This window comes from Zonotrichia leucophrys, chromosome 3 (assembly GCF_028769735.1).
Source record: "Zonotrichia leucophrys gambelii isolate GWCS_2022_RI chromosome 3, RI_Zleu_2.0, whole genome shotgun sequence".
Lineage (NCBI taxonomy): Eukaryota > Metazoa > Chordata > Aves > Passeriformes > Passerellidae > Zonotrichia > Zonotrichia leucophrys.
Genome location: NC_088172.1, coordinates 52,505,607 through 52,529,179, shown reverse-complemented (window position 1 = coordinate 52,529,179; position 23,573 = coordinate 52,505,607). Strand labels below are relative to the sequence as shown.

Sequence of the window (23,573 nt, the reverse complement as noted above, 5' to 3'; positions counted from 1 at the left end):
GATCTTTGATCTCCAAACATCCAAAAGCATTTTCTAACTCCCCAGTCTGATTGAACACACAAATTAGGAAGTCAGACAAAACAATTCCCACTATGATATGAAACACAAGGCTGCACACAATCTCAAAGACACTGAGCAGCACCTCAGTTCAGTGGGCTGCCGAGGCACAAGCTCCACTTTAGCTGGTGGGTAGACCTTGTAAAGTTAGGTGTGATTTTCTGATCCCCCTAAATCTGCTAACAGAAGCCAGCAAGCATGAAATGCTGCTGAGACACAACAGAAAGAACTGCCAAGATGAAGGATCAGCGTGGTGGTTTTACCTTTGAGTGTAACCCAGTACTGCTTCCACTTCCGTCGTGTGACCAGCTCCAGCTTCTTCTCCTTCTGCAGGGTCACCAAGGGTTTGAAGAACAGCCACCCGGCCTTGCGCACCACTCCTTGCTCTTTCTCATACAACAAATCCAGCTGCTCCAGGGAGCTAAGGGACTCGCCACTGGAGTCTTCTGTTTCCGACGAGGTCTCCGTGTTCTCCAAGTTCATCCTGCTCATCTCCAGCTCACGCATGAAGTTCTCATAAATGTTCTGCCTCAAGGCATCACTGCTGACAGCATTGGTGGACTCGCTTCTCTGGGACAGGGCATGGCTGGAGCCAGGAGACCACAGCAAAGTGGAGAGCTGTGATGGTGCCAGTGTGTCTGTAGTGAAGTTGTCCATTCTGCTGTCAAAGTAGTCACTCCCATCTTTACACTTTGGCTCCTGCGCATAAAAGGAATTTATCTGCCATCAGCCACCAGAGCTATGATCAAAAGACACACCTCATTTGTCAATTAAATTTGTTTCATGTTTAGCCATTTCCAGTTCCTTCATCTTTTCACCATTACATCATAGCCTTTGCCTCAGCCACTCACACCACCACTGTTACCATTCAGTTTTTTTAGCAGAACCCCATTAAACCCTATCTATTAATGTGAGCACTTTGGTAATTCCAGGATGTTTTGAGTAATCTCAAATTTCACTAGAAACTACTGTCTGAAACTGAAGTACTCCAGGAGACAACTACATCCTCCATCTGAAATGCAGGCACCATGTTTGGCATCTGTCTGAGTGCAAGCAGGAATAGTGTCACAACAGTTTTTTTTATTATTACAGGGTTTTTGAAACTTTGGTGCTATCACATTGGTGCAAGGTGGCCAGGTTTAGCTTCAACACAACAAGGCTGATTTTAACCTCCACTTTCTATTTGTCGCACAAATGGTGCTTAACCAACAAAAAAAAGGTCAAAAGTAAAGAATGTTTTAAGCTTGTTAGAATTGATCAGTTGACTGAAATCTAATCTAAAACAATATGTGATTTTAAAAAAGAAAGACATGCTTGCTGACTGGCTTAAATCCAGTCTCCAGACTGCAGAGCTGTGTATTTTCTGAGCTGCTGGGAACACCCTGAGAGTTTGATCATCCCATCAAGCACTGGCAGGCCTTTCTCCTAATTGCACTGTGCAACTTCATCCCTTAGATTGAGAGGGCTGGCTAATTTTATTTGAAATAATCAGGCCTGATGGTATGACTTCAACTTTGCCTTTGATATGGATGCTAGAGTAGGCCTATTTCTTGCCACTGCTTGTCAACGTGGGACTTTGTTGGCAGTTTGGACCTTTTTTCTTTTAAGCCTTTCCAAGTAATATGCTCTCTGATCCCAACTCTCCCAAGCTCCAGGGATGGACAGGGATTTTCCTACTATCCAAAACAGAGCACCTTGTACTAACTTCACTGTTGAGAACCACACCATCCATCCTAAGAATCCATTTATTGTCTTCCAAACTCAAGCGTTGCCAGTGCTATTTAAAAGCAACCAAGGTTTAAGAACCTAAAACACAAAAGACATGTTGCCTTTTGCAGTAAAAGTGCAAGGGAAGAAAAAAAAAAGATATTGCAATAAACTATTCGAGAAGTGAAGCTATTACCCTCGGTAATAATAAAGCCATTATACTTTCAAGTTTAGGCTGCCTCTCTAAAAGCATTTATTTTCTCACAGACTACTGTACTAAGAACAAAGTAAATAAACATTGGTCTCCTGGGAGCTGTTCTCCCCAGCAGCTTTGAAAACAGCTACTTTTTCTTTGCTTCTTACTTGATGCTCTTCAAAACTGCAGCAGAAGAGCTGTGCTATGTTTTGGTGGCATCAGGACCTCCAGTGTGCAGCCAAGACTGGGATTGTATACCTCCCAGGCAATGCCAGACAAACCACTTTTCCAGCAGCAGGACACTGCTGCTTGTGGCCTCACAAAAGCCAGTTTGACCCGAGACCCACACTCTCCTACAGTACATTGAACTTCAACTCTGGCTTTTCAGATCACAATTCCAAGGTAAAGGAGCACCTTCCTCAAATCCTGTTGCAGAGTGTTAATCAGTGTTGCCCAAGAGTAACTCCCTAAACATCAAAAATTTAACTGCTTTTTATACGGTAGAGGGAGGAAGATCAGCACAAGGGGTGGGAAGCCAGGATAAAATCCCACATGTAATGCATTTATGCCACAAAGCAACCACAGAACATGGATGTACATGTACATGCAGTACAACTGCGCTGGCCATCTGTATTTCAGGGGGAAACTGAAAGCTTTCTCCACCCTTGTTTTAATTACTGCCATTGTACTTGTGTGCCAAAATCCAGCACTTTAATTGTTTGACTACTCTCCAGGAACTGCCAGTGTCCCCTGGAAAACAGTAGTGTACAGCTTATTAAGAATATGTATTTCTTTTAGTCTCAAAGCACTAGTAAGAGACACAACACAAGGCAAATACATAGAAGGGGTCTGTTGTGAAAACCCACCACTGGAACATCAAACACTAAGGAAAAGTGTGGGATGCAACCTGTCAATAACCAGCCACTAACCAAATCCTATGTTTTCTCCTCACACATAGAAAGGAGTAGGAATGAGGAAAGTACCAGAATAGAGAAAATGGATAAAGAATCCAAAATTAATATATACACTTCACTAGGACACCATCAAAAATATTTTTGTTTTCCTAAAGAACTGAATTGTCAGTCTGCCAGTCTCTGCTGGTCCTTGAGAAGGCTGTCATTGCAGCAATATCTGCCACAACTGAAAAGGTTTGACCTAAGCTGGCCAGGTGGCTTCCCTGCCAGGCTGGCTTTTGCTGGTTTTTGCTCTGTTGAATGTAGTGATGACAGATCTCTGTTTCTGCTCAGCTGCATTCAAGGAGATCTCTCAGTGTTTGAGATATACTCTGGAATAGCTAAAAACAAGGCAAAAGATAAAGTGGCTAAGATACCGATTAGACAAAGTGACACACGTAATAATTAATTGTAAAGAACAGCACAGGAAAAACGCAGCCTGCTGCATTCATTAGGAGCCATGCTAAAAGGAGAATCTAATACCAGTCTTCAAGTCAAATAAAAAGGTTCATTCAACATACTTTATTTTTAAATTCTCTTTACAGCCCACATCAGGGCTCTGGCTTATAAAGTCATAAAATTTCAGATACGATTCCTGAAGTGAGACTATTTTGCTTAATTCAAGAACCTTTCTTCAGGAGCTGTTTCTCGTGGATGGATTTTCATTTTACACAGAAATTGCTAATGTTCTCCATGTTAAACAGCTGCACAGAGTTTACACCACCATCTTTAGCCATATCTGGCTGTGCAGCGAATCTGCCTAAATTCTGTCCACAGGTCTCACATACATCACACACACCTTTCAGCTCACACACATTGAATTGCAACTCAGCATCATCCCAATGCCATTTCAGCACAGATTAAACTAAATGAAGGTATGTGCTGCAGTACAGTACCATTGATGCATTGAGATGGCACTTTAGGACATCCTCATGCAAGGAAAACTAGGTCTTGGAAAAGATTATTGCAAGTCTTGATGCAAGACCTTTATTAGAAAGGTAAATTCAATTCCAGGATACGTCAGATCAAGCAGACATAAGGAAACATCCAAGTAATTTGACAGGGCATAACCAAGAACTCCTCTGGAATATCCCATATGCAAATGTGTTTACGGATGATTTAAAACAGATGAGGAGGAAGGGTGCCAGAATGAAAAGGAAATAGATTTCCAATCTTAACACAGGAGACCAAGGAAAGTCTGTATAGCCCCACAAACGCAGGCCAAGAAAAGACACCACTTCTCCCTTAAAATAAATCATAATAGATTAAAAAATAGGAAAGAATAACTAATGTAGAAGGCAATACTGACATCAGAAAAAAAACTGTCTGGAACTACATTGAATAAGATGGTCTGGAAGGAGCCTTCAAGATGGAGAAAATCCTACCTGTGTTTAAGCTGCAATTTGTTCACAAAGGGGATTAAACTCCACTGCCTCTCTAGTGTTAGGGGTCTGGCCTCAATATCCCAAGCCTGTGGTTCCTAGGTCTGTGCTCCCATGAAGCAGGGGGCTCGGCTGGTTTGTTTCCACTGAGGAGCTGGAGGGACTTCCCAGCCACCACCGGCACTTAGGCCCACTTACAGGGAAATATTCCAGCTTTCACCTACGTTCAGCCCCAGTGACTCACAGCCAGTCATTACCAATGTACGGAGGAAGGGACGCGTTGTTCAGAGCAGAGCACAGATGCTGCCACGGCGAGATTAAGTGGCACAAACAGGGACCAACCACGTGACAGTTCAGAATCATCCACCACACTTCTGTCTTTTTAAGCTAAAGGATCTGTTAAGTGTATAAGCACTACTGAGCTACAACCCAGCAATCCCCAGAAGAGACAGCAGGTTACTCAAAGTGTGAAAGATAGAAATGAACCAATAAAGCCACACAAGGAACTGCAAAACTACCTCCCTCTTACCCTTCCTGTTGCTGGATACTTGTCTGATTAAAATCAGTGACTAACCATTTCCTATGCCTTTTTCTAAGAAACCACCGTTTTTGGAGTAAGGGCTGTTTTCCTTCTACCACAATTTGATTCAAGCTTGATGCAATCTCGCCAGCCAAATTTCCTTGCTGCGTCTGAAGTCAGTGCACTGCACAGTGAATTCAAAATAGCAATGAATTGCACACCACAAATGCCATTCTGAAAATGTCATAACTAAGTAATACATACTAAAAGTCTGGGATGCAGAAATCATATGTAAAGCCTGGCAGTAAAACCCAGAGCAGCTACAGATGTTGAAATCAGTGAAGAATCCTGGAACACAGCACTGAGGCTCCTCCATGATTCCAGGGTTTTTTGCCCTCTCTTTCACAGCTGAGCAAGAAGGTGAAAAGACAGCATCTGATAAAGTACATGAGCACCAACTCACAAAAGAAGTGATGCAAATAAGCAGCTTTCATTTTCATTTTCCAGTTCTGTAGCCCCCCAGCCAGGACACACTCCAGCAAACCTTACGCTGAGCTCATTTCTGAGCCTAAGGGTCTGTCAGAGTTTTACACTGCAATGACAGATGTACATGGTTAAGCACAAGACCTGTCTGAATTTCCAGCACAGGAGACAAGAAATTTCTGAAGTGGCCAGCACATCAATGTTGCTGAAAGAGAGCATCCTTCATTTAGGGAAGCACAGTGACTGTTCCTCTATGAAAAACACCAGGGAATATTCAGGAAAAAAAAAGTAAGGGAAAAAACCAAAAATCCAAACCAAATCCATAAACAGTCTCATCTCAGCTTGCAAACTCACACACAGAGACCAGGCACAGTCTGGTATTTAAAGAGCCAATTCTGGGGCCTGCAGCTAGAGATGAGAATTTCATTCCTGACCACAGGCATCCTAAATTTCTATTAATGGGATTAGTCTTGAATTCTTCTAAAGAAACATCCTTTCCCTCCCTCTTGCTCTCCCCTCCCGTCTCCTTCACACAACCATCTCCCAGTGAGCCAGATGGCAACCCAAGTTTTTCCATCTGGTGAACTAAGCTGACACACAGGAAGGAGAAGGTTGCTCCATGTAATGCGCCTCTGGTCAATACGGCTGCTTGCCTTGATAGAAATGGACCAACAAGCAAAAAATGAGTGCAAAACAGTAAAACAGACAGGAAACATCTGAAAAGATGGATACAATGTCCTCCTTCTACTGCTTCTTCCACACTCTTCAGATAATGTATGCTAACCCATAGCACATATATAGAGAGAGGTTGTATTTCCATACTTAAAATAAAAAGAAGGTTTAAACCCCAAGTCACCTTTTAAGTAAAGCAACAATTTCAAAAACAAATTCACAGAGGTATTAGGCTGCAAAGACTGGAGTTAACTTAGGAGGTGACAAAATATGAAAATAGGAAGGGAAAATTTGCACAAAATAATGTCTATCTTTTTTGCTGCTGACATTTCAGACAGCACCAGGGATGCAGTACTTCTCAAAATTCCACAAATTACTAAATGAGATAAGCACATAATTAACCTGCAAAAAAGAAAAATATCATGCAATCACTATGCTTATAAGAGGAATATAAAAACCAACTTTCACACACTTAGGCTGGTTTGTACATACCTGCAGCTTCCTTTTCTTCCTTGAAAGACTTCCCGTCCAGTCACTGATGCGCCGCATTCGGTTCTTTAACGTATCCTTCTTGGATGCATCCTCACCAAGGGGCTTAGACTTTCTGCACGGGAGGGTGTAGGAGCTGTAATGTGCAGGACTTCCCTGCTCTACCCTGGAGGGAACATCAATGTCTGAGGCAAAGGAGACACGGTTGCTTAGGCTACCAGGAGTGTCAATATACTCATCAGACAGCCTGATCCCAGGTGGAGGAGTGCTTTCCAAATTTGTATCCTTATAGAGATCTCGGAGTGAGGAAAGAGATGAACTTTGGTTGAAGGACTTCTTGTTGTCGCTTGCTGGGAAACTGGCATGAATGCTTGTATCTGGAGTGCTCCTGGTCAAATATGAGCCATCCAGCTCATTGATGTCCCCAGCATTCCCCCAGAGAGAGTCATACCATGAAGACTCGGAGCTCAGGGAGCTCCCTTTACTAGACCGAAGCCTTGAGTCGGTAGGTGACAGACGATGGCTTGAAGAACAGTCTGCACTGGAGTTCCTCCTGACATCAAGCAGGTTATTTGGCTTAGATTCCAAGGCAGGGGAATACCTCAGCAACTGCACTGGCCCGCTGGACTCCTCGGTTGGTACCTTGCTGTTGTTGCTGTTGTGGAACTCAACCCTCAAGCAACCATCCAGCTTCCCCAAAGTTTTAATGAGAACTTTAGGACTCCTCCTGTCCTCTGACGGGGAGGTTGATGCAAAACTCTCATTCTTTCCATAGCAATTTAAAATGTGGCCATTGCATTCTCGAGAGGCAGCGTGATTACTTCCAGCTTGGAGGCCAATATAGTGGAAACCATTCTCTGGCAAAAACATCACATTATTCCCTTGGCAGTAGTCCCCTGAGGCATTTGTCCTGTGTTTGGCATGGACATTGCTTTTGGAGACCTTCATCACAGTGTCACCAAGTCTAGAGGAATAAGGCTGACTACTCTTGAAGTGTGAAAGGCAGCTTCTGGCAAGGGACCTTGATTTGTAGTTTGAGCCGCTACTGGTATGTCCCCATCCATGCATAGAGCAAGACTTTTCATCTTTAGCATGAATGCTGCGAATTTTCAGAGAGCAAGGCTTTTGCTTGGCACCAGCTGTAGCAGCAGCATGATTTTTCGATCCCTGAAGACTGTATTGGCTTTCTGAATTCCCCATTTTCCACTAAATTAAGAAGAGTTTCATTAGAAACAATGGCTAAAAGAGCAAAAAGTAACAGGCCATTTTTACCCTCTACACAGGAAAACGCCTATTTAAAAAATGATATGAAACAATTGTTTCAAAAAAAAGCCATTAAATAGCCATGTACAACATTAAATTCATAACTGAACTTAATTTAGGGGCAAGCTAGAAAAACCTATTTTCTCTGTGGTTCATTAGCCCTCTGTTATAAAGCTGGAATCTAACTCCATTGAAATCATGTCAACACCTTCCTCCACCCACACCCTTGGCAACATCCTTTTCTTATAACTTACAAAATCTCTGGCTCCCAAGAACAATGGCATAATGAAAGGGAGACAGCAAGATAATCATAACTTAGATGTAAAGTGAACTGTACTTTCAGAGAAATCCCTTCTGCCAGCAGACAAGCCCACTGCAGTTTCAGCTTGACTGATTTCTGTGCAACTAAGTGTTGCCTCAATAAAATGTTCAGCAAACCCCAGCTATGTGTTTAAATGAAGCTCATCTAGGAGAAAGGGAAAAAAAAAAAAACATGCCAAAAATCAGACAAAAAATAATTTGGTTAGCAAACAGCCTCATCTTCCACTACAGCACAAAACTGCATAATGTTCATTCAACACAACACAGTTTGATAGTTTTCTTGGTGAAATGCTCCTCAGTTTTTCACAGTGTCTGCAGTGAACAGCACACACTGGAGCAGTTAAATTGCCCCACTGAGGTGACTGAAGATTTCAAACCTACATAAAGTGCACCCCACAGTAAAAAAGACAGTTCTGTTCTTTTTGTAACTCAGAAAGAATCTCCAGTGTTTGTAACATACAGAAACAACACCAAAATGCTTTTTCCGTCAGCACTACGCTTCTTTACACATGGAATCTCAGACTATCACCCGGAGGAGGATACACGGCTGCCTCATTAAAAAATTGTCAAAACAAGCCACAGCAAAAGCATAACCTTATCTTCTGGAGTTTCTATGTTTTAAGATCCCTACTTCAAGCCCTTAGCACTTTTAGATTAAAAGCACAGTATGAAAGAAAGAGCAAACCTGTAGGGACACTCTCAAACACGGGCACGGTTAGCAGTCAGTATGCTCTGCATTGTCTTCGAGGCCAGCCACTATGCTTGCCAAAACCAGAATGGAGCTGCACACAGCCTTCCTAGAAAACACCAAAACAACAAAAAAGCATTTTCAATCAACTATAACTTACATTTTACTCCAACTGTATGTAAGATGTATAAAAAAAGAAAAAAAATCAAAAGTTACAAATTAAGAGAAATTTGATGAGGGGGATTCCTGGAATTTAGACATACATTTTTACAAGCAGACTTTAACAATTGACATTGAATTAGTAGAAATAAGTCATCGAGTAAATGTTTCATTTTCTCTCCTCTTTGTTTATCTTTCTCTCCTCTCACTGACAAGTCAGGACCAACTTTCATCCCTCTCCAGTTTTCCTTTTGGGAGACCAATTACAGTTCACAGTATTGTGAAATGGTCCATTACAATGTGGACCAGACTGATCAGAGCAATGTCCCACAGCATCTGTTTATCTCTCCCTACGCCTGGATTCCAACCACGACCTTTGCAGTGAAAGGCCACCATGAAATTCACTCCAGCAGCCACTCAGTAACCTCCCTCTTTAGGTTTGTTCTGATTTTAAGTTAATCTGTCAGTAAAATAAGAAAAAGGCTGTACCAAGCATTGCACAGACCCTGAGGTAACAAGACACAAGCTCTTCCTAACCCTCTTGAAAGTGGCTCTTCACTTAGCACACTAAGACTGCAGCATAAAGCAAAAGGACCAAATCTGGATCTCATAGAACACACCAGCCACTTAGGGATTGAAACACTCTATATAAAAAAAATACTACAAGATGTCAGACTAAGTTTTGGAACACACAGTTAAGTTACAAACCATTTTTTAACACACAACCACCAACATTTTTCCTTTCTGCCTAAATGCCATAGCTACTGTTCATAATTTTTAATTGAATAGCTACTTGATTTGACCATGCAGGATTTTGTTCTCATTGACTCTTTTTGTGGCTATTTACTGCATAAGAACCTTGAAAGAGTTTAAATTAATCCATTGGTATGTAGCTAACCTTAACAAAAACAAAGGTAAATGTTGCCAACTAGAACTAGAAACAGTCTTAACAGCAAGCCTAGAAAAATTTTAGCAAATAAATCACTTGGAAGAGATCATGATAGAGATGCTCCAGACCTATAAACATGAATTAATGCCTGTTATCACAAAAATATCTGATAAAACAGATAAGTCACAGAAATTTCATCTTACACTCAAAAAAGAAAAAACATCTGTAATTTTCTTACTCCCTCTAAAAATCTGGAAGTCTGCTATTTATGATACCCTTGCCTGTGCAGGTTTGACTCGCCTGCGCTGCTAGGTGTACTCCTCTATGTGTCATATGTGTGCAACTTGGATTGGACAAAAAGACTATTGATTCAGGGTTAGCAGAAGACAACACACAAACTTCCTAAGCTCCAAGCTCCTGAACAAATTGCCAACATCCAGCAGTATTGTCTTCCTATATCCAAGAGGCACAGACCATAAACAAGCAATGAGTTTACATTCAGAATTCCTCATCTGGGAGCAGAAAGTACATTCAACAAGAGACCTTTGAGGGGCTTATATCTATTCATAAGGAAACACTGAACTCAATTTGTCTAAAGAAACAGGCAAAAAGACCATCTGGTCTCCATAGTGATTGTGCAATGGTTAGGTAATCCTTTTAACAGAGTAGGTAGTGAGCAAGCTGCTGTCATGAACCTCAAAAGACAGACCTTCAATTTGTCAAGGCTCAAGCCGTGCCTACCAGGGTCCATTGTACATGTCTCGAACACACAGGCCACACAATGGGTGAGAGAATAAATTTATCTCAGGGTATACAATGTCTACAAAACAGTGTCTCAGTCTGTGTAGGAACCAGTCTGCACTGCAGCAGAACAGTCAATAAATTCCATAGAAATAGCCCCAAAGGATTCTTCTCAGCATCCCAGGCACTCAGAAAGCTACGGTGGGCTCAACATCCACACACATTGTGATAACCCATGAGGGCATCTCTGGGGCTGCACCAAGACCATCACTGCCCTGAAAATCAGCTGTCATGCCTTTCTCTTGCCTCTCACTTGTGTGAAGCAATTTTATTTCTGTTATTTACAGTTAGTGGAGGAAGAGCAGAGCAAGTTAGCTTATACCCAAAGACTGCCCAACACAGGGGCAAGGTGATGATCATGGACAAACTCTGGCTGTGCTCACTCCACACTCAAGTGCTTTACACTATGTGATCTGTGGAAGCCCTGGAGATTACAGTGCAGGGGACAGAGCTCAGCTTCAGCTGTATTTCTCACAGCTATCCACTGCTGTGCAAGACGTGCTTCTCTCGCTTCCTATGCAGAGGGACGAATACTTCTTGTGAGCAAAACCAGTTTCTATGAATATTTTCAGCAATTATAATCAGCATAATTAGAAAGCAGCTCACCGTGCCTGAAGATGACTATTAAGAGTTTATTTGCTTTCAATTATAACCACATTCCCTAAAAAAGTTGGGATCTTCATCCTGGTTCCCCTTGACACATTCAAAAAAAGCCAGCTATGCAAACATACTAATCTAGGAACCCCACCATCCCCACCACACCCAAACATTAACACCAGTCATAACCCTAGAGCTAAAAATGTATTTTCCCCACCTTGGGGCTTCTCCACATAAAGTTCTCCTAGACTTTTTTCCCTTCACAAGACAAACACACAAGCTCAGGAGTTGTTTTGGAGAAGTGCCTGCCACCTCTATTCCCTCATTATTACCACCACAGCTGGCCTGCTTTACAAATGCTAGAGGAGAAAATTACTTTCTTTAAGGGACCACAAGTACAAGTAGTGCTTAGCAATTTCAGGGGTGCTTTCCTCTCTAGTCTTAATCTCTCAAAGATTTCCAAACTTTACTCACTAACCGTATTTCAAGCAAAACTGAATCATAATAATAATATTCCAGTACTAGGTTTGCTTATGAGATATAACAAGGAATTATTGTGTTATGAATTGGTGGGAGATCTGAGTCAAGGGAGACAGGCTCCTGCACTGCTCTCATCTGCTATAGCAGGAACACATACCAAACATGGTTTTGCTACTGTCAGCCATCTGCTTCCCATACAGTCACACTAACTGGGCTGAGACTCTCTAAAACTACAGGTCAGAAAATGGCAAGCTTCCAGATGGGAAGCTGTCAGTAGGCTGAATGCTCCACCACCCCAGTCAGCATTGGACAGTGGCCATAAAAAGGCAAGAGGTTGTGGTAGCACCTTCCGAGGGAGGCTCAGCAGATTCGCTTTACTGGGACTGTCTCAGTCCCACCACCTTGGATGTTGAAAGAACTCAACTAAAGTCAACCTTAGCAATGCTAAACTTTAGTTTGGATCACAAAGTTAATCCTCGTGAGACAAACCCAAGTACCAAAGCTAACTCTCTGATGTATTTTGATGCCTTTATTCCTCTGGGTGGCTGGTGAAAACAAATCTTCACTGGCAGATAAAAAATAAGTGGTCTACAAACCACTTACCCCTGCTGAAGCATCCCCAAAAATCTACTGAAGAGTTACAGGGAAGTTGAGTCTCACTTTACCAAACATATCATCTGTGCCAGAGTGGCAAAACCAGTAAAAAATAGAATACAACAAAATACAAAAAAACCCAAAAAATAAAATAAAATAAAATAAAATAAAATAAAATAAAATAAAATAAAATAAAATAAAATAAAATAAAATAAAATAAAATAAAATAAAATAAAATAAAATATAAAATCAGTATGGATGAATTCAGATGAGGCTAACATCATGCCATCAAATTGGCATCACTGAATGAAGGCTCATTTAAAAATGCAGGAACTCGAGAGAGTCTCCAGCATTACCAAGAACAAAACCTTCAGGCACAGCAGAAGACATTAAATTTAAAACCTCCTATCATTAAGGAGCAAAAAGCATTTGAAAGGAGAGCTAGATTAAGAGCTAAGAAACAGGTAAGACCTAGAGCTAGCTGTCTCATCCCTATAAAATAAGATCCTACACAGAATCTTAAAGTTTGGAAAGGGTCTCTAAGATCATAACCCAGCACTGCCAAGTTCACCACTTATCCACAGTGTCACATCCACATGCCTTTTGAACCCTTCCAGGGATGGTGATTTCACCACTCCCTGGGCAGCCTATTCCTATGCCTGACTCACCCTTTCATGCGAAGATTTATTATCTTTTTTAATGTCTAATACAAAGCTGCACCTGGCACAACTCGAGGCCATTTCCTTTGGTCCTGTCACTTGTTACCTGGGAGACGAGAGCAACCTCCATCTCCTCAGTTCTTCACAATGACACAGCAGAACACAGTTTTAGCTTTTTAAGAAAATCTTTCCTTGAGGAAATAAATAAATAAATACATAAACTAACATAGTACTTTATTTTTACTTATATCTTAAGCAGCAAGCACATATCATGAACTCCTCAGACTTTCTTCACTAACAGGAGAATTGTTGCCTGCACCACTCCAGTTCCTTTCAAGACAGGATAGGACCAATCCTGGAACACCTGCCACTGGGCAGTCCCTCACCCACCCAAGTATAAGCATCTGCCAAAGAAAGGCAGAGCTTCAACTCACTCTGCAATAATAAAAACACTTATACAAAGGGCTTTTGAGGGCAGAGTACATCCCACCAACCACTCTCTAGTGATGAAGCAAGAGGAGTCACTTGCTTTCTGCTGTGTCTAAAGCCCTCATTTCTACAAGGGCAGGTAAGGGCTCCCAGCCATGGAGTGGGGCCAGCATGGTCACCTCTGGACTGTGCACATGGAGTGGGGAGGCACAGAGAGGAGAAAAGGCAGCACCAGGGTGCTTACACGGGCAGCTGCCCTCAGTGCACCCCAGGAGACTGTCATCAGAACTAGAGCAGCTGGGATAATGGAGAACGTGAAACTTCTTCAGAACAATAAAGACTAAACAGAAAATCCCCTGATTTATGAGAAATTACCAATTTGTTTTCTTTTAACAGAGGACCGAGTTAGAAATGTTGCAGGGTTTGATGTACAGCAGTTACACCAGCAGTATTTTACATCAGGAAAAGCCTTTTGTGTAATTTTTTGTTTAAATTGCCTGAGCAAATCCTGTGTTTTCTTTCAAACGACTTTTACATCTTCTTTCACCTAACAGTTACAACACTGTCCATTTTAAATGGCTTACAAACTCTTTGAGACTGTATGTAACTAACTTAACGTGTCCATAAGTTTTCCAAGGAATCACTGGGCTTTGTGAATTCTTACAGGGATACAGAATTACAGGTTTGAAGCTTTAATTAACTTTTAATCTACTTTGGTTTTTAATATGAAAGTAATACAAAATGCTAGAATGTGAACCTGCCCTCCCCTTCCTGCATGGCTGCGTATGGACGGATATGTGAAATTAATGAGCGGGGCAGGTTAGCACAACACTTTAGCTGGATTAAATGTGGAGTTTCTTACTGGAAACAATTTACTGTATTTTTTCAAACTACGCACTCTGGTCACATGCTTCCACAAATCAGAAGCAGATTTCTTATTCCTGCAATCTCAATCACATTCCTATTATAAAAATATACCATAATAATTATGCCATAGTATTCTTGGCAGGATACTTTGCATTATATATCACTGTATTCAAAGAATGAATAACTAAAACACCACAAGCATGCCTGTATTAAAAAAAAAAGTAGGACTATTTTGCCTTAAAAATTCAACTTGAAGCCAGAATTCCTCACTCACTCATTTGTTTCTATAGAGTTCTAGTTTCCTGTATTAGGAACTGTTTGGTGGCTTCCACATCAAATTAAAGTAATTTGTTTTTCTCATTAAACCTAAGTAGCCTTCGTGAGCCTAGACACTTCTTTTCATGTTGTGAATCATATCTACATTGCAGATGGACTTCTAATTTCACAGCTTAAGCAAGAAAGGGATACTCTCCTTTTCTGGTTTATTTTCTTAAAATAACATTAATTCTGATAGATCTACAGTGCTTCACATCTATATCACATCAGAATTAAACATCCCGTACCTGGGACGTGATCCCTTCTTTTGCTCAACCCATCACTCTAGGTCCAAGACTCTAGCAGCTTTATTGAATTAGGCTTTATAGCTTTCAAGTTAGTGCAATATGGAAGGCTGAATTGAGCCTGAAGATTCTTATCATATTACACCAGTGCTGATACAATCTAAATCTCTAGAGACTTATTTTTCTTTGGCAGGAAAAACAAATTTCACCATTTGTAAATGTTATTGAATTTATACACAATGGCTAAAGTGCACATCCATTTAAATAAAAGCCATTAAGCTTGTTTAAAAAAAAAAAGAAAGAACCCACCAGGAACACCAGCTAACATCTTGGCTTAATGCAGTAGCTGCAGTAGTTAAAGAGTTGATATGTCTAAGGGTCTATTCCCTGCCCTCAGAGGGGAAATTAACTCAGTGATCTGAAAGACTTCTCCACCTACTTGGGTTGTAAGGCCACTGTCAGGTCCTGGTGCAGAACTACACGGTGCTTTCAGGGCATTTCACAGCCTGAGGCCTCAGGTGGGGAGGATGGTACACCTGAAAGGAGCCAAGAGACTCCAAGCAGGGGAGCCTGGGCTCCAGCATCGCTGCCCAGCACTTTGGAGACCAAGCACAAGTCTGCAGGCTTTGCTTAGACAAACTCCTGAAGAGGTCTCTGCCTCAGCCCTCTTTACCTACGGTAACACCAGGAGGGGAGACTTGGGCTTTCTGCTCAAACTGGAATTCCCAATTCTCCACCAGGAATGTTCGTCCTTCTCCTTTCTTGTCTGTTTCAGTAGCTACCAGCTCATGCAATCAAACACAACCACGGTCAGCAGGAAGCTGCAGGGATATTCCCTCACACACCCCCCAAAACTGTAGGTGCCAAAACATCAGTTTTGGAGAAGAGAGGATAAAGGTTATTTTTGGACTAGGGCACAGTTCACAACAACATGAGCAACCACACAGACCCTACCAAGGAAGAGAAACAAATGGCAGAAAGGAAGAACAGTCCAAGACGGGAACATTAACACATTCTGCCCACAAAGACTCCTTCTGGCATAACACATTCCAAGTCTATTGGAACAACTCTTCACCCACGACGTCAGAGAAAAGTCTCCTTTAGGAACTGGCAGAACAGTGTGTTTCAGGCTGGGGGACAGGGGCTGGGGTGGCTGCAAAACTCCCTATTTGTCACCTATTACACTGCCGGCTCCACGAGCAGGAGGGAGAAAACAGGCCACAATTGGCATAGTCTTTTCTACTTCTCTGTTTACACATTCATAAATACCTGAGGGTGTTGATTCCAAAGTAAATGCTTTCCTACCTTCAGCCCTGGAACTTCCTGAAGAGGACAGAGGATCTGGAAGTTAGACACCAAAAGTAAACTTGAGACACAGTCCCTTGGAAAATTGAAATCAGACCTTGATTTTTGCATGCCAAGAGCTCTACAGCAGTAACACAGCTGAAGGCTTCCTCTCCTGTACCCCTGTAGTACCAGCATGTTACTCACACATTAAAAGAACAAAAAAGAGTAAATTGAGGATTAGGCTTCCTCACTAAAAAAATTTCTTTGTAGCTTCACAGCTACAGACTGCCCTAGTCAGAGTCCATCCACCCATGGTACATTGCCACCCCTTCCCCACTGAAGGCGATCAGATTAAAAAAAATCCGGCTCTCGCCTCTAAATTGTAACTTACTATACATTGTATAACAAATCATACACCCTAAAGAGAAAGAAATGCGTGATTTCCAGAATGAAGTCACCAGTGTACAAAATTAACTCAGTGACCACATCAGCAACAAGCACAAACAAAGTTGCAAACTCTGATTGCATTGCAAAAGCAATTAATCACCACTCTAAAAAAAAAAAAAATGGAAACCAAGGAAGACAAGGCACTTCCCCATTTTTTGGGGCGTTTTCCTAATTTTTATTTTGTCTGCCACAGAACATAGCATTTTCACTATTTGTGTACCATTATGTACTAAAAATTTATGTAGAAAGATCAAAACCTGGGCCGGTCCTACCTCTGGCAAATGCAGGAGCTTTGGTTTTCCATACCATCCCAGTTCAGCAGTGGTAATAGCGCTGACTGATTATTTTTCTTCTAACACTACACAAACATTACACCCTTGCTTGGGTACACTATTTATTGTAAGTCACTCTAAGTATTACTGAGAATAGACAGAACAATTAAAAAAAAAAAAAAGATTCAGAGGGATTATTCAATTCACTGTATTGGAAGAGTCTCTTTAACATAACAGAAACCGTAGTACTATTAAACACACTTTCTCATACTTTGCCTTAAAAAAATCCATCCCCAACATAGCAGAGAGATGTAAAATGATCCCAGCAGTGGTTTATTTAGCAATTCAGGCAATAGAGTTTGACAGATGACCACCAAGAACTGTTTTCTGGAGGAAAACCATCCACCCTGGGCGCAGCCACCCACGGCAGAGGCGGCAGAGGGGCTGCAAGTCCTGGCACCGCCGCAGCCCGCTCCGTTCTCAGAGGCTTCCCAAGTCCTTCCCCACTTTTCTTTCAGCGCTCCAAGCCTGGCCGGAGGGCAGGGAACGGACCGCTGTCCCCCAGCACCTCCCTCCCGGTGCCCCGTCCCGCTTACCTTGCCCGGGGCGCTGCCGCTGTCCCGGGGCTGCCACGGGAGCAGGGACACGCAGTCACAGCCTCTCCCGGCCGGGGCATGCCAGGAAACTGTGCCTAACACACAGAGCGCGGCGCGGCCGCCGGGAACTAAAAACAGATCCTGCGCGAGGCTGGATGTATTTTTGTCGGCAGGCTACACACCCTCCTCCTCCTCCCGCTCATTTTTTTCCATTGGTGGAGCAGCAGGATGCAGCCCAAGCACAGGGTGGTTTTCCACGGGCCGGCCCGCCGCGATGCCGGGCAGCCGCCGGGGAATACACCGTGACTGAGCTCTTGTCTGACCCCACATTCCTGAGCCTCCCGGCCGCTTCCACAGGAAAGCTGCCTGGAAACCTGCTGAATTGCAAGGCGCTTGCCTGCCTGAAGGTAGCTCCAGGGTCTCCTCCTCTTTTTCTTTTCTTTTCTTTTCTTTTCTTTTCTTTTCTTTTCTTTTCTTTTCTTTTCTTTTCTTTTCTTTTCTTTTCTTTTCTTTTCTTTTCTTTTCTTTTCTTTCCATCTCTTTTTGTCTTTTGTGGGTTTTTTTCCTGGCTTTTTTTCCCTAAGCTTGCTAGGAGAGTGTAGGTAACCCTAACATCCTTGAGTGAGACACCCTGGCAAAAACGTAATTCCTCAAACCACAGCAGGAATGCTGCAGTCAAGAAAACACACTCTTAGGAGCAGCTCTCAGTTGTGTTTAACTACTCTGCACAACAGCATCACGGGTACAACCACAAACTCTAGCGCTCTCTTCCTTGCCACTTTCTTTTGTCAGACATTTACACTTATCCCATGGAATGAATTACCTTTCCCAGTATATTTTGATTAACTGGTTTTTAATAACTGACCTTCGATAAAATGCGTCTCTTCACATGCAAATGGCATCACTGAAATTTCAACATACAGACCCAGGCTATTAATCTGTAGTTAGGTGCATGAACAATTGCTCTATTACCAGAAAAGCCCAAAACTTCATTGATTGCAGCAGCAGTTGGTGAACAAACTCGGCCAAAAACAATGCATTTATTCAAATATTCTAATAAAATTGCAGAGTTACATTCAAGTGCCAAGTGTGAAAATACAGCCAAGTTACACTGCAGATGACGTGTTCATTTGAAAATAAATACATGAACACTATAATAAAAAGCTTTAGCAACCCACAAAAGCCCCAAATCAATATGTAGGTCCACAAAAATTAAGTAATGATTTGCACAGTAACAGAGGAATTGCCACCTGAAAGTGGACCCTTGTTTTACTGTGTCCATTATTCAGACTCATTATAGAGGAAACTCCAGAATCCAGCGGCTTTGAAGTAATTTGGAACAAAATTTTATTTAATCTCCAAAGCCCAGCTATAACTAACTCATCCACTGGAAAACAATAACTTGGATCTCTTCTCAAACTTCACAGGTTAACAGTATCATCACTGAATACACTCTTCTCATCATGGCAAACGTCAAATCCTTCAATTCCACTGACCTCTATCAAGTTTTCCATATGCAAGTTCCAGAGGCCAGTTTTCGTAAAATCTAATTGAGCAGTCCATGACTTATGCCCATACTCCTAAATTCTACAGTGGAAAATAGTGCGGGTTCCACATCTGCTTGTTCTGGTAAAAACTTTTCCCTCTGGGCAAAGCAGACTATTTTCTTCTTCATATTCCTGGTATAGTTACATTCTTTTCATTTAGCATTGCTGTGGTCCAATTATGTCACTAACAGGCCAGATCCAAGTCCCAGGACCAACAAGGAGGTTACTTACTACATTATTTCTAATCTACCTGTGTATTCACTATGCCTTCCACTTTTTATCAGCCTGCTCCATCAATGCATTCCCTCTCTTTGTGACAAGGCAACCAACATTCATTAAAATTGGTCTTAAGACTCCAGTTGATACCCCCAAGTTCATTTTCAAATAAGTTTTGTTTTCAAAATTTCATCTCTAATATACCTATCTGATTACTTTTAGCACACAGACACTGCATGTTAAAGGCATACTTTTCTGACCTCTACTTGACTTACGTGGCACAGTCTAGCTTGTGGGTTTCTACATGAGAGTCCTTATTTATTACACTCCCAAAACTGACTGTCAACATCCACCTTGACCCCCTTTTCTCACCTGCTGCCTTGCCATTACCCACTTGGGACAACCTGATAATGAAATATTCTGTGGAGATCAACAAGGAGTAGGCAAACCTCATGGAGAAAACAATAGATTAGTCTCTTACTACTATGAGAAGTATTTATGCACCTCACAATCTTCCACAAATGTATTATCATCACAACATTGTTGGGAAAGGAAAGGGTGTCATTATCCTTATTTTCTAAAGAGCTGCTAGATCACACAGGAAATTAAGGGGTATTTCAGTAAAGCAAGAGGACCCTCCCCTAGCTTGTGTTAGTGTATGTCTCGGGTAGTTTAGTGGCTCTTAGTGTCTCTGGTTTGCAATAAGAATATTTTGTGCAGAGAAGTCCATAAGGGAACTAAAAATAAAGTTGTGTGTAATAATTTTGAGAATTCATTTCTCTCCATCTATAAAGATATTTGAAAGCTACTTAATTTTATAGATGAAGAGAAAAGAATCTTCAAAATTAAAGACAGGTATTTTAACCTATCTTCTATATCACTTATACATTAAAAAACCTTAGACTTTACTTCAAAAGTGCTTAGAAATCCCACTGTCACCAGTTTTATTTCCTAAGCAATGGAAATCCATGAAGAAAAAGACAGAAAAGGCACCTATCCCCAGCATTCATGCTGAGACAGTGACACGCCTCCTTCCCTAAAGTCAGCCTACTGTCACACCCATGGCCATGCCTATAAAATATCTTTTCCTAGACATAGTCCAGTCTGTTTCTGAAATGCCAGTTCTCCATTTTGCCTCTTGACCCCTCCCACCTGGCTCACCTGACATTGATACAGCTGAGCCGTGTGAAAATCCCCGATCCATAAGGTCCCCCAACTAATACTCAACAGATGGGTGTGGATGGGCACATGTGGAAAGATATCAGTGTCTTGCCAATCATGGCTTAACCACAGACTGTTACACAGATGCGTACAGAGCCTTCCCATGAAATCCAAAACAGGTTCCCATGCTCTCTGAAACAGAATCTATGTAGGAATTAAAGAATTTTGAAGTAGGAAATTTGAGTTCTCAAATCAGAAACCTCTAGTGGAGCTCTCAAGAAAGCTGGGACACTATGCTATACTAAGTGTAACTAATGCTAAAAAATAATTGCATGTTCTTGTCAACAGGATAATAACCAGAGATGAGTTTCAAAGCCTTGCTGATCTCATGACTGAAACATCTGAATCATGCAACATCTGCTAAAGAAATATTCTCATTAAATCTTACTTCAGATCCATTCTTGGTATCTTTGGCCTTGAAGTGGAATGGCACAAGAAACACAGTGGTCTCCCATTCAACCAGCAGTGAAGGCAAACCTCATACCCCATGAAATTCTTCCATAAAGACATCACTTCAATTTCTGAGAACTCAACCTTCTGCAAGCCAGTACACACACACTTAGCTTTCTGTTCTCTTCTCAAAATGTTTATCAGATGCAAAGTGACAGAAAATTATTGTAGTCATTCATTATTTAATTCTGATTCAGAGGAGTTTGGGAAAAGACTAGACAGGAGGCCGTGTGTTAGCCCATTCCTGCTCACCAGAAAGCAGGCCATTTCACCTACTGAATGAGATCATCAACATAAGTCTAACAGCTCTGGCTGTAGGTCAGAATAGATGCTAAGCAATGAAAACATGATGTACATGAGCAGTTTTATACCTTTAGTTATCACAGAGACTTACAATGCCCTAAGTGCCTACCACTTTTCCACCAGTCTCCTGTTCTCTCTGTGAAATGCTGTGATGAAAGAGATCAAAGGGATTCTCCCCATCCCCACCTCCCTGTGGAGTCAGTGTGCCCTTGCCCAGCTCAGCAGAGAAGAGGGGCTTGCTGTACAGACACTCTCCACACAAACCTTGCGTCCAAAACAGAGAATCCACTGCCATTTAAGGCATGCCATAAAACACATTTGATCTTTAAAACAAGATGGAATTTTTCCTTTTTATGTTGCATGGTTCTTTAGCACTGTTGTAGACAAGGGCTCAGTATTTGTGGTTATCATCTATTTTCAAGTCTTACAGAGGATAGCTGGGGAATTGAAGTGCCTCTAGTTACTGTCTTATTCCTTTCAGTATAAATAAATTAAGAAAGATAAATCATGGTCACACAATGGCAAGGCACATGGCACGAGCGTTACTGAAAAATGCCAAGATAGGAGAGAAAAAAAAATATGAACTGTGCAGCCCCAATTTCAACAACTAAGCATGCTGCATTCCAGAAGCCTGGCATGCAATGATCCACCAGTAATCCTGCACTTGGGACCAGCTGGGATAGAGCTAATTTTCTTCATAGTAGCCCCTATGGTGCTCTGTTTTGGATTTGTGACAAAACAGTGGTGATGGCACATGACTGTTCGCACTGCTGCTGAACAGTGTATGCCTGCACAGCATCAAGGATTTCTCCATTTCTCACTCCATCTTGCCAGGGAGCGGGTTGGGCTGGGCATGAGGACACAGCTAGGACAGCTGATCCCAATGGAGCACATCATCCCATGCCATATAATGGCATGTTCAGTAATAAAAATGAGGGGTTGTTTTGACAGGGTTCTCACTGGAACATCTAAGACCAACAAGGCCCTCACAAGGGTTAACCCCTGAGACAAAGGTTTCCCTCAAATGCAGTGGTACCCACATCGACAAAGAGGCTTGCCCTGCACAACCTCAAAGGCTAACACATTTTAGTAGCCTTTTATTCTCTAAAACTAACAATAAAAGCTGCATTTTTGGAAAAAAACCCATGAGAAACGCTGATACACAAGACCAAGGTGCGAACTTGTCCTAAACAGTACTTGCTACATGCAATATCATTGAAGCAGAACTGATGGCATCTGTTTCTGACAAGCACTCTACTTCAACAATATACTTTTTCAATATCCAATGAACAGCAACAAATTTGAGTTAGCCAAATAATTTTAATTAAATAGGTATTTGTATCTTTCAAGCAATAATTAAAAGCTCTTTAACTGCAACAGATACATGTAAAAAGGTTCTCAATTTAGGACAGTTAATTTGCGGGAACAAAAATCTAAAGCTTGGACAAATCTCATAAAAATATGAGTGCAAAGGTTTTTTGGAATACATTATGTTACAAAATGAGAATTGGAGCCTTCACACAGGCCTTTAAAAAAAAAACTTCTCCCTTAAACACGTAAAAATATTTGAAGGTGAAGTCATTTGTCACAAGAATATACTAGGAGATCTAACAACATAAATATTTACAAAGCACACATGTTATTTCACATTGCATTACTACCATTGCTTGTTCCATTAACTGATCCAACAGACCAGCTAATTGCTTGTGCAAAATTGACTATTTGCTGTCATGCATTCAAGACAGAAGCACAAACAGTTGCCAGGGGGTAGGAAGCTTTAAGGGGTTGTTTTCTAACCAAACTTATCAATTAATTATTATACAACTTTTCTTTATAATACTGATTATAAAGAAAAGTTTCATCAATTAAGTTAGAGAAATGTGGAGACATAAATAAATGTTACAGAAGCATAAGTATGGCAAAGTTTCTAAGAAAATTGTGTCAAAACTGTTTACTTCAATAGCATAAACCAAAAGGCATATGAAAAAGATTGTTGCATAATAAATCTCAGCTAAAGTAGTCCTGAATATGCATACGATTTTATAGGATATTTCAAGACATTAATGTTTCTCCAGAAGTTTGAGATCCTAGGGTTAGATGAGTATACACCAAATTCTGCTTAAAAATACCTCTATCATTCTGTTTGTAGAGAAGCACTTCAAAATGCAAAATAAGAAATTAACACAACAGAAGTAATATTAATGAAGTCAAATTTGGAGAGGGGACGGTGTTTACCTTCTTTTCTTTTTTTGAGTCTTGATTGTGCTTTCTCATTACAGCTAGCTGGCAAACCTACTAAAACTAGTAAATGGCAGTATAAGTATCTTATTATGATATCATTAAATTGCCTAAAAGAAATACTTGGGTATAAAAGCTAGATGGAGTCTGGCTAACATGTGTTGCTTACACCCACACGCACTGCCTCAACAGAGCCACGCACAAATCCTGCAAAGCTATTTGCCTGAAGC

At 41.4% G+C, this 23,573-nt stretch overlaps 1 protein-coding gene across 2 annotated transcripts in view; it reads right to left on the bottom strand.

The window, feature by feature from the left end:
- The window catches only part of TIAM2 (TIAM Rac1 associated GEF 2), an 88,499-nt gene extending 79,701 nt beyond the window's left edge, over positions 1-8,798 (bottom strand). For both annotated transcript variants that reach the window (XM_064708197.1, XM_064708198.1), the window contains exons 1-3: positions 8,729-8,798; positions 6,463-7,665; positions 321-756 (exon numbers count right to left, since the gene is read on the bottom strand). In XM_064708197.1, the coding sequence (XP_064564267.1) occupies positions 321-756; positions 6,463-7,659 (1,633 nt within the window). In that variant the 5' untranslated portion in view covers positions 7,660-7,665; positions 8,729-8,798. The remainder of the gene's footprint in view (positions 1-320; positions 757-6,462; positions 7,666-8,728) is intronic.
- Positions 8,799-23,573: the final 14,775 nt, after the last annotated feature.